At 44.2% G+C, this 10,695-nt stretch overlaps 2 protein-coding genes across 9 annotated transcripts in view; one reads left to right on the top strand and one right to left on the bottom strand.

The window, feature by feature from the left end:
- Nucleotides 1-835: 835 nt before the first annotated feature.
- DUSP28 (dual specificity phosphatase 28) lies at nucleotides 836-4,802 on the bottom strand. Its single transcript, XM_075570390.1, has 2 exons — nucleotides 4,134-4,802; nucleotides 836-3,147 (listed from the first exon to the last, which is right to left on the bottom strand). The coding sequence occupies exons 1-2, from the start codon at nucleotides 4,476-4,478 to the stop codon at nucleotides 3,055-3,057; spliced, it is 438 nt and encodes a 145-aa protein (XP_075426505.1). The 5' UTR covers nucleotides 4,479-4,802; the 3' UTR covers nucleotides 836-3,054.
- ANKMY1 (ankyrin repeat and MYND domain containing 1) overlaps nucleotides 4,296-10,695 on the top strand; it is a 29,418-nt gene continuing 23,018 nt past the window's right edge. For 2 of the 8 annotated variants that reach the window (XM_075570383.1, XM_075570382.1), the window contains exons 1-2: nucleotides 7,148-7,328; nucleotides 8,821-9,037. In XM_075570383.1, coding sequence (XP_075426498.1) covers nucleotides 8,870-9,037 — 168 coding nt within the window. In that variant the 5' untranslated portion in view covers nucleotides 7,148-7,328; nucleotides 8,821-8,869. The other 6 variants (XM_075570379.1, XM_075570384.1, XM_075570377.1 and 3 more) reach the window with 6 other exon arrangements.

The raw sequence follows: 10,695 nt of genomic DNA, 5'->3' as shown, positions 1-10,695 counted from the left end.
GCAGGCTTAAAATATTTTGCCCAAAGTATTGAACTAAATGATCCATATTTATAAAGAAAGAATATAGATACAATACATAGTAATGCACTAAATGATTTGTCAGGTTGGGTGTATCATTGGGGACTTTTTGTCTCTTGCAATAATTTATCTACCTGCAAAATAATCTTGTGATATTTTGGTCAAGCGAGTTTCTATAAACTATCAATTTGCATGATGAACCCGCAAACCATTTGAGAATCCATCAGCACTGAGTTAATAATCCCACCGCAGTCTTGTACTGCCAAATGGAGACAAACTCGGTGTATTATGTATGTTTAAGCATTTGCACATGTGCTTTTTATACTCAAGCGGTTACACAAAATGAAGCAAAATGATGGGGCAATGTATAAAGATAATGAAAGATCCTTTTTATGGTGCATAAAGAAAGTGTAACAGCACAAAACAAAAAAATGTTGCCCGCGTCTGCACTGAATGTAATAAACTTGTTAAACATGGGTCTTGCATGTACAGTAATACTGATCTATAGTGAATTTACAACTCATACAAGTTGGCAATTTTTTTTTTAACAAATTAAAAAACAGACTCCGCAAAGGAAGTATATTATACATCTCATTAAAATATGCACATCGGTTGTCTCCTTATATAACCACTCTTGAAAAATCAATTGCTGATGCACCTAGTGAAAGAGGTAAAAGTCACTTCGATAAATTGTCCAAGTGGATTACTGATTCAACTGCAACAGTGCTGATTATGGCACTAACTCATGGAAACTCAAGAACTTTAATAGGTGATAGTTGATAATAGTCCTTTAGATTCTTCAAAATTGAGGCAGGTATCTTTGTTCAAACATTTATTCTTCAGACAGAAAGCATATTACAGGCATACAGGTTCAGTGTGGAGAACTATCCGCATGATGGTATTTCATAGATCTGATCTCTATATGTCCAGGCAAAATCTTTGTACACTTTTTCTCACTGCTAGCTGAGCTATGTAGAACCTCATAGTTACCAATAAGCAATTAATACAGAAAAACATGTTTACTTCCTTAACAGATACCTATCAGAAGTCTGACGAATTGCCTATCTGTAAATATTCTGTATATATATAATATATTTTTCTACCCCACATGCTTCTATTCCATTTTAATTGTCAAACATGAAAATAGAATATCCTGTTTTGTATATAGATGTTTGGGTTCCATTTTAATTGCCATATTGTACTGCATCAGCAGAATTCCCCAAATACTATCTTAAGATGCCAAACTATATGTCTACAAAACAAAATGGAACCTAGCAAGACAAGATGCAGTCTGAATCTTTTCTAAAATAGAGCCCAGACAACACAGGGTCATCCCTTAAGATTGGATAAAACAAATTATCTAAGTTCATACCAAGGTCCTCTCCATTGTGCCCTAAACAATGCGGAGGAACAGCTGACCTGTTACATATGCTGTGGTCCTGCCCGCGGATATCCGCGATATGGGAAAAGATCAGAAATTGGATCCAGAGAATATTCGATCTCACTATTCCCCCAGACCCGTGGCTGTTTCTCCTAAACAGACCTGTAAAGGGCCTTTCAAAATCCAACAAGAAACTAATTGCACATTTTGCAATAGCCACGCGGTGCGAGATCGCAGCATTATGGAAACGCCCCGAAATTCCAATTATCCCAAAGATTCGGAACCGTATTTGGTATATCTGCCAGATGGAAAAGCTAACAAGCTTAGTCAATAATACTGGCGACAATTATCTAAAAGTTTGGGCCCCATGGCTAGCTCAGACAGACATCCCCGGGGTAGAGCGTGACACAATTTGGCTATAATAGTAATAGATGCGTTCTCCTTGGGTGGAGTGGAAACTAAGTTTACAGTTGGATCACCACTTCCACTTTTTATTAACTACTTATACTTCCACACGATCTTCTACGAGGTCCCACAGCTCATGAGCCGCCCCCTTCCCTCTCTCCGCCCCCTCTACCCCCCCTCCCTCCACCTTTTTTTTATTTTTATTATTTCTATTTTCTAATTTTCTAATTTTCTATTTTCCTTTGTTTGTAACAAGTATTATTTTACCTTGGATACACATAACCTAAATTAAGATCTTTATCTACGTGGTTGAGTAGGGCTCGAAATACCGCGTGGGCTCGATAGATATGTTATGCTTATATCATTGTGTAATCTATACTACCCTGTTCACCATGTATTGGATCTGTTTTTCATGTATACCATGTATTTACTCACTAATAAAATACAAGTTATAAAAAAAAAAAAAAGATTGGATAAAACAAGATTTCACCAAAAAAAAGTGGTACTTTACAGTAAGGGCAGTTAACATGTGGACGTCATTACCCATTGAGACTGTGCTGCCAGTATCCGTGAAGTTTAAATGTCACGCTGGCCAATAGGAAGCCGCAATACATAACGTCAAGGCTTCCTATTGGCCCATGTGGCATGGAACATTTACCATCGTCATTATGTTAGGCACACAGTTTCTCTGACTGCAGAGATACCTGGTCCGCTACGGAGGTAAGTATCGCTGGAAGCAGTGGGTCCCCGGAGCTGAAATTAACACAGTTCAGCTCTGGAGACCCCATGCTTCAATCCTGTAATTTAAAAAAAGTGTCTGTTCTTTTCTTTTTCCTGTATGTATGTATATCTATATATATGTGTGTATGTATATGTATATATATGTGTTTAGAAAAAAATGGTATATAGGGATATACCAAATGAGTAAACATGGGAAGGATGTTGATCCAGGGAGAAAGCCATTACTAGAGCCAATAAGGAATTTATTTTTCCCTAATGAGACAGCATTGGATGATATTTCACTGGTTTTTTTTGTTTGCCTTCCTCTGGATCAACACACTGTAAATACAAATATAGGATAAGTATCTGTCATCTAAATTTAGCATAGATTGAACTTGATAGATGTCTTTTTTTCAACCTCGTCTCCTATGTAAAGCGATGCCTCCTCCCAGGGTGGAGATGCTGCGGGCCTATTGATGGTTCTAAGAAGGAATTTAAAAGGAGCTAAATCCCCCAACCACACCATAGGCTCAGTGACTCCGCTGTAACAACTCTTCATATCTTTCCAGCTGGGACCAGAACCCTACATTTGGTTCAATTACTGGTCTCACTTCTTTGACCATCTGGAAGAAAATCAAATATTTCAGTTAAAAATGGCATCTGAGCAGTAATATATGCTTACAATAAGACATGCGTATCTTTCCTGATACATGTCTTGGTACAAACCCCACCCCAGGGGTGGCTAACTCCAGTCCTCAATGGCCATCAACTGGTCAGGTTTTCAGGATATCCCTGCTTCCGCAAAGGCGGCTCAATCAGTGGCTCAGTCATTCTGACCTAGTCACTGATTGAGCTACTTTGCTGAAGCAGGAATTGCTTGAAAACCCGACCTGTTGGTGGCCTTTGAGGACTGGAGTTAGCCTCCCCTGCCCTACACCATTTCAATGATGTATCTTTGCGCTTACTCTCTTATGTCAGTGATTTCCAACCTTTTTTGTTTAGAGGAACCCTTGAAGTATTTCGAAAAATCTCGGGGAACCCCTATCTGGCTGACACATATTAGGTTCGACAGGGGTCAGTCACAACATTTCACACCTCACGAGCCACCTCTATTTCCCACCCTCTACCCAGGTATTTCTCTCCCATCCATCTCACTAACTCTCCCCCTTCCCGCCTCGCATGTATTTATCCATTGCGTCTCACTCTTACTCCCGCTTTTCCTCACTCACTCCCTCCTGACCCCTTCTCTTCTCTCACTCGCCCCCTACCTTCTGTCAATTACCCCACTCTCTCTCAATCCACCCTACAAAATACATACCAAAAAAACCCACCAAAGTAGGAACCCCTGAGACTGCTTCAAGGAGCCCCAGGGTTCCACGGAACCCTTGTTGGGAATCACTGCTCTATGTCCTTTAGATTGAAGTGTCCTCTACAGTTACACACTGAACTTTGCGGACCAGTGATGCAGGTGATACTGTCATTGAAATGAATGACTAGCAAATCTGATTATAGGTGAGGCATGTAAAGTGCCACCGGCACCACATTCCTGCTGCAGGTAATACCTCTCCCAGTAAACCCCAACACAAATAAACCTGCCCCTCAGAAATACCTGAAAGGCATCTTTCAGTGACAGATTGTGGTGTTTCATCAAATATGCAATACAGATTGTAGCAGAGCGGCTGCGTCCATGTTTGCAATACACAAGGCACTTCCCCCCTCCTTTTACTGTGCTCTGTATCAGATCCACACACTGGTCAAAATATTCAAACAGGTTCTCCAGAGGGTGATCAAACACAGGGATCCGCAGAGTATGAAGATCAAAGTCTGGAAACGGCTGCCGCCTAGAAATGTTAATACAACAGGTAACTCCTTCATCCATTAGAAGGTCCTTCTTGCAGGCTGCTTTAAAATTGCTGAGGAGTAAAGACTCTGTTACTTTAAACAGCTCTGCCATGTTCGAGCAACCACATTGAAGCCCTTTGTGTGACTTGTTCTAATTACGATACGTACAGTCCAACGAGAAATGATGAAGAAAAATTCAATGCAATACATTTCCGAAAACTTGGTATGGTGCGGTGTAACCCAGCTACATCCCAGCCTGGCTATATTTATACTACAGGCTAAACACTTATAGGCATGTCTGCTGTGACTGACAGCTGCATTTATTTTAAACTCCAAACCATCTGACCTCCTCCAAACAGCAACAGAGAAAAACGTACTTTCCTGCGGGTTAATAATGTGGGTTAGAGAGCAGGAAAGCACCATAATCTCAATAACCAAATAACAAATATCCCCAGGTGTGCTTATCTTGAAATTCACAGATACAACACTAACTAGAAATAAAGTGTAGTCCTGCTTCCTATCACGAGCAAGCTGCTACTATGTGCTGTACTACCTGCTGGCTCACAGGGCCTAAGTCTCTGCCACAGAGAGCCTGGGGTGCGCGCAATATGTATAACGGGTGCAGCGCCTCCACCTGCGACAGCTCCCGCCAAAGGGGGAGTGTGTCTTCGCAGGACGTACATGCAAGAATTACACTTACACAGCCAAGTTCTAAAACCAATCTCTTTTACTTGCAGGTCAAACTCACGGTACATTACATGCCATAACATTCCTGTATACGGGTATACAGTATATAACACGCCACGGCGGACGTCACATTTCCTAGCGCCTCGGCGGACGCCCCACAACCTGCTCCACGGCGGACGCCAACAATAATCCCCACTCCCGCCACCGGGTGAGCCCACCCCGTGTCCAATCCTTCCGGATTAGTCCTCCCTCTCACAGCAGGCCCTATGTGTGTGTATGGGTGACTGCGCAGCCACTATGTCTCGGGTGAACGAATGATACAGTCGGTGCACTTGATGAAATACCTGCCGAGCACTTCGGTGCTCGGAACTGCCACGATCTTCAAAAAGGGTCTCTGTACGTCGACACCGCTCTATCCTTCTCTCTCTCTCTAGTGTCCGGGGCGCTCCCACCCGGACTCCAGCAACTCCAAGGGAGTCTGAGCCCAGACCTCCCTCTCGACAGAATAGTCCCGGTCAAAACGTACAGTGCTAGGGGGGGCAGGAACCTTACTAAGGCGATCCCTAGCTCAGCTTGTCTCTAAGGTGACTCAGGGCTAGCTGGGCCTGGGGCACCTGGCCTGCGCCGGGGCAGTTCAACCTCCCCTCACAGACTCTCCGTGTCCTCTCCTCTCCAATCAGCTCTCCCTCCACGTGCGCGCAACCACTGCCTATATCTCTGGCACCTCCTCCGCCCATTGGCTAGACTCTCTCACCTGACCCTCCCCGCAGGGCTGCTGGGTCAAGGGACATGCTTCCTCCCGCCAAATGCACTCTCCTCCTTCGCGGGCCTTTACAACTACTATTTGCAAGCGCAACCTCCAGCTCATTGGGGTGAATCCGGGGTCACGGCTACAAAAGAGTAAACAAACAAGATGAATACTAAATACTAACAGAAACAATGAATCCTACTGTGCCTATGCAGATAGAGGAGTTATCTAGCATGCTTAACAATAATGATAACCATTTTCTCCATGAAAATTAAAAAGAAAAGCAGGAGCAGCAGAGGACAAGCTAGGGTTTGTCTGAACTGAGGTTATGGTGAAGTGGTGGGCAAACTTATCATACCTTGGCCAAAATTTGTAATGAAAAGCCCAATTTAAATGAAATATTAGAGATAGTTTAACATGTGCGCGGGTTTTTATGCAGCATGGTATAAGTAATAAGAAATGGATAATGTTTAAATGTTGAGTTGTAGACAATATGGCTGTGCGTTGATCTTGCTTTTAGTTTTTTTTGGTCACACCTGAACACCACTTCAGTAAATTATAAAAAAAAATAACAAATGGAAGGACATCTGTTTTTCAGAAAATGTCTAAATTCGCCATCTGTACAAATATTACAGAGAATGGCTATAAGCCTTTATGGTTCCTACGAGACTCCATAAACTGTTTCCTTTTACCTCACATTCTTTTTTGGAGAAACAATGTGAATTCTGTCTCTTTAATTCATGCCTGGTGGATCTTTCCCCCAAACCCTGGAACTTGGACTCTGGTTTATAAGAGCATTTGTAGGATCACTGGCATTTTTATACCCACGGGTCCAACTGTGGCCCTTTTGAGTAACCTTATACAGTGTAGCCCTACTCAGTTAGCAAATGTACTTTGCACTTGCTTACTACTTCCAGATGCTTTGGCGTTATATGCAGGGAGCACCAGGATCCGCATCCTCTTTGCCTTGTGAGGGTTCTCCCATTAAAATATGCAAGAGACCTGCATATTAGAGTATGATACTACTGAGTTATGTAAAGGAGATTATCTTGGTGAAGTATGTAAGGGACATGTGATGGGATTATCTTTATGATATATGTAAGACATGTGTGTGAGTATGTGCAACTATGTAAACAAGGCTGACACACTGAGGTGAGCTGTCACCCTGGCCCCAAGTATCTGAATCGCATGCTCGGCGGCAACACATACAGCACAAGCATCGTGTGCGGAGTGTGACCGGCTCACTTTCACAGCAACGCACGCGCGGGCACGTGGATACTAGTATATACTTCAGCCGTGAGGGCATAGAAATAGCAAGTAGTTTGCCCTGAACAAAGATGGACGTTGATAGGTTTCCGATTCATCACGTAAAGGTGGCCGTTCCCATGGTCACGCAGGCCACGCGCCCGTCGCAGTTATGACAGGATTTCCATGGTAACCGCATCAGCGGAACAAACCAAAACCGGCTCGAGGGGGGGGAGGGCCATGCACAAGAGAAAGGGAATTTGCAAACGAACAGATACCGAGGTAATTATGGCGTCTTATTTATTCCCTTATAAACACGAGGTAACTAACGTGTTTTAATAAATACTGAGGTAACTTGCGCGTCCGAGTTACCAAAACTGAGCTAACTAACGTGTGCGAGTAACTAATACTGAGGTAACTAACGTGTGCGAGTAACTAATACTGAGGTAACTAACGTATGCGAGTAACTAATACTGAGACGTGTGGCCCCTTCTGACGCTCCGGGTGGGTAACATAGGGCGTGAGGTGAAATAATAAACACGTACACACTCAGCACTACATGCAGTGACAATGTGTGCCGGGACTTAGTGACTGTGTGTGATTAGTTGGCTGAAGCTGAGGTAACTAATATTCCTATGAATACTAACTTTAATTTGTGCACTGATTATTTCCCTGGCGCAGCCCGTGTCATTAATCTCCCTGGCACCACTGTATATAGTGTGATCTATGTGTGATGTGATATATTGTATATAGTGCTCTGCACTGCTGCATTGCTGCTGTACTGTGACGTCTTGTTACTGAGTTACCTCTCAGATTCATTCACTAATAACCAGGTTCCTAACATTGGACAATAGTTGCAGCAGCCAATCCATTTCTTTTCTTGTGTGTAACTTTCCAAAAGAACCCAGGTTTCCATAATACTAATGGCGAATTGATGCCTCTTCAGGTCTTTGCTCTGTATTAACTCTATACACATAATCTTCATTGCAGTAAAACTTAAACAGCTCTTTTGTAATAAACCTTGCCTTTCATGTACAACTAATTGTTGTGCTGGGGAAAACTTCTACATGTTCGTCATTTCAATCCAATAAAAAAAAGCAAAATAACTAAAAAAAAACCCCACTTAATACAATATATGGAAATAACTACTTTGTCTATAGTTAGCCATTTTCAACACTTTAATATTTGTAAATGAACCCCAAACTGCATTTCAATTATAGATCTATAAAATAGTGAAATAACTAAATACAGTTTTCCGTCTTATTTCTTAGATAAATACGCCTGACTAACTATCCTAATAAATGAAACAGGTCCTTATTTATTTCTAAAATATTTTACCAAGTTAGAAAATACATTGAGAGTTACCGCTCGTTTTCAAGTATGTGCTGGGCACAAAGTGAAGTTGATAACATTATATGTTACAGTTACAAACATGATTAAAGTAGGAAGCAGCCAAGGTCTTGTAGGAATTTAAGATATGAAGCAGATTTGAGGGATTCGGGTAAACTTAGAAGGAACATGGACCCGATTCCTTATTGAACCTTGGACCCATAAGCAAGTTTCACTAAGCACTGTGAGAAGCTAGCTCAAATAATTGGGTAACTTGTAATAGTAATAATAATTTCATGTTCTTGTATAGCGCTGCTAGTTTTACGTGGAGGTAACAATCTTATGTTTTTGGTGCCCGAGGCACGGAGATAAAGTGACTTGCCCAAGGTCACAAGGAGTAAAATGAATCTTAATCCGCCCTCATTTATTGATGTCCTCTGTACAGATCCAAACCCCATGTACAGGCCTGCTTTGCCCTCAGAAAGCGTGGCGAGATGTCAGAAAGGCAGATTTCTGAGGGAGGCCAGAAAGAGCAGAGAATACAGGGAGATCTAAATAACGCTTTGGAACTTCAGGAATGGTCAGATGGATCAAGCTACAGAGGAAATGTTTCCATGGATGTCAGGATGGGCTATGGAGAGTTCAGATGGGTAAATGGAGAGGTATGTGCGTTGTGCCAATCTCACGTGTACTGATTTTCCCCCCACCCCCCTATCTAGATGTCTCACGCAGTCCACCCCCCTGATCTACATAACTCGCGCAATCCCACCCGAACTACATGTCTCACACAGTCCCCCATCTGCACATCTCACAAATTCTTCTCCCCCACATCTTCATATCTCACGCACTCCTCCCCACGATTTGCATGTCTCGTGCAGTCCTCCCCATGATTTGCACATCTCACGCACTCCTCCCCACGATTTGCATGTCTCGTGCAGTCCTCCCCATGATTTGCACATCTCACGCACTCCTCCCCACGATTTGCATGTCTCGTGCAGTCGTCCCCATGATTTGCACTCCTCCCCACGATTTTCACGTTTCACACACTGCTTCGCATGATTTGCATGTCTCGCGTACTTCTTCCCACGATTTGCATGTCTCGCCGCGCACTCCTTCCCATGATTTGCATGTCTCGCCGCGCACTCCTTCCCATGATTTGCATGTCTCGCGCACTCCTCCCCGTGATTTGCATGTCTCGCGCACTCCTCCCCGTGATTTGCATGTCTCGCGCACTCCTCCCCGTGATTTGCATGTCTCGCGCACTCCTCCCCGTGATTTGCATGTCTCGCGCACTCCTCCCCGTGATTTGCATGTCTCGCGCACTCCTCCCCGTGATTTGCATGTCTCGCGCACTCCTCCCCGTGATTTGCATGTCTCGCGCACTCCTCCCCGTGATTTGCATGTCTCGTGCACTCCTCCCCGTGATTTGCATGTCTCGTGCACTCCTCCCCGTGATTTGCATGTCTCGTGCACTCCTTTCCATGATTTGCATGTCTCGTGCACTCCTTTCCATGATTTGCATGTCTTGTGCACTCCTTTCCATGATTTGCATGTCTCGCACACTCCTCCCCGTGATTTGCATGTCTCGTGCACTCCTCCCCGTGATTTGCATGTCTCGTGCACTCCTTTCCATGATTTGCATGTCTCGTGCACTCCTTTCCATGATTTGCATGTCTTGTGCACTCCTTTCCATGATTTGCATGTCTTGTGCACTCCTTTCCATGATTTGCATGTCTCGTGCACTCCTTTCCATGATCTGCATGTCTCGTGCACTCCTTTCTATGATTTGCATGTCTTGTGCACTCCTCCCTACGGTTTGCATGTCTCGTGCATGCCTCCCTCCCCACGATCTGCATGTTTCGGGCACTCTTCCCCCCCCCCCCCCCACGATCTGCACGTCTCGCGCACTCCTCCCCCCCACAATCTGAACGTCTCGCGCTCTTCTTCCATCCCACGATCTATATGTCTCGTGCACTCCCCCCCACGATCTGCACATCTTGCGCAGTCCTCCCCCCACGATTTGCACATCTCGCGCAGTCCTCCCCCCACGATCTGCACATCTCGCGCAGTCCTCCCCCCACGATCTGCACATCTCGCGCAGTCCTCCCCCCACGATCTGCACATCTCGCGCAGTCCTCCCCCCACGATCTGCACATCTCGCGCAGTCCTCCCCCCCACGATCTGCATGTCTAGCGCACTCCTACCCCCGCACGATCTGCACGTCTCATGCACTCCTGCCCCCACTCATCTACACATCTCCATTTTTGTGACACTAGCGTCTGTGTAGGGTTCATTCCAATGCAATTCAGTAAATCAATAA

The sequence above is a fragment of the Ascaphus truei genome, chromosome 14 (genome assembly GCF_040206685.1).
Source record: "Ascaphus truei isolate aAscTru1 chromosome 14, aAscTru1.hap1, whole genome shotgun sequence".
Taxonomy (NCBI): Eukaryota; Metazoa; Chordata; class Amphibia; order Anura; family Ascaphidae; genus Ascaphus; species Ascaphus truei.
The sequence above is the reverse complement of the archived record's forward strand: the minus strand, read 5'-3'. Positions and strand labels throughout refer to the sequence as shown.

Bases quoted from the DNA above. Each gene is read 5' to 3' on its own strand.
- DUSP28 (XM_075570390.1), bottom strand. From the start codon at position 4,478: ATGGCAGAGCTGTTTAAAGTAACAGAGTCTTTACTCCTCAGCAATTTT. The intron at 3,148-4,133 runs GTATTTCTGAGG...ATTTTCTTCCAG, and splicing joins CACTGAAAGATGCCTTTCAG to ATGGTCAAAGAAGTGAGACC.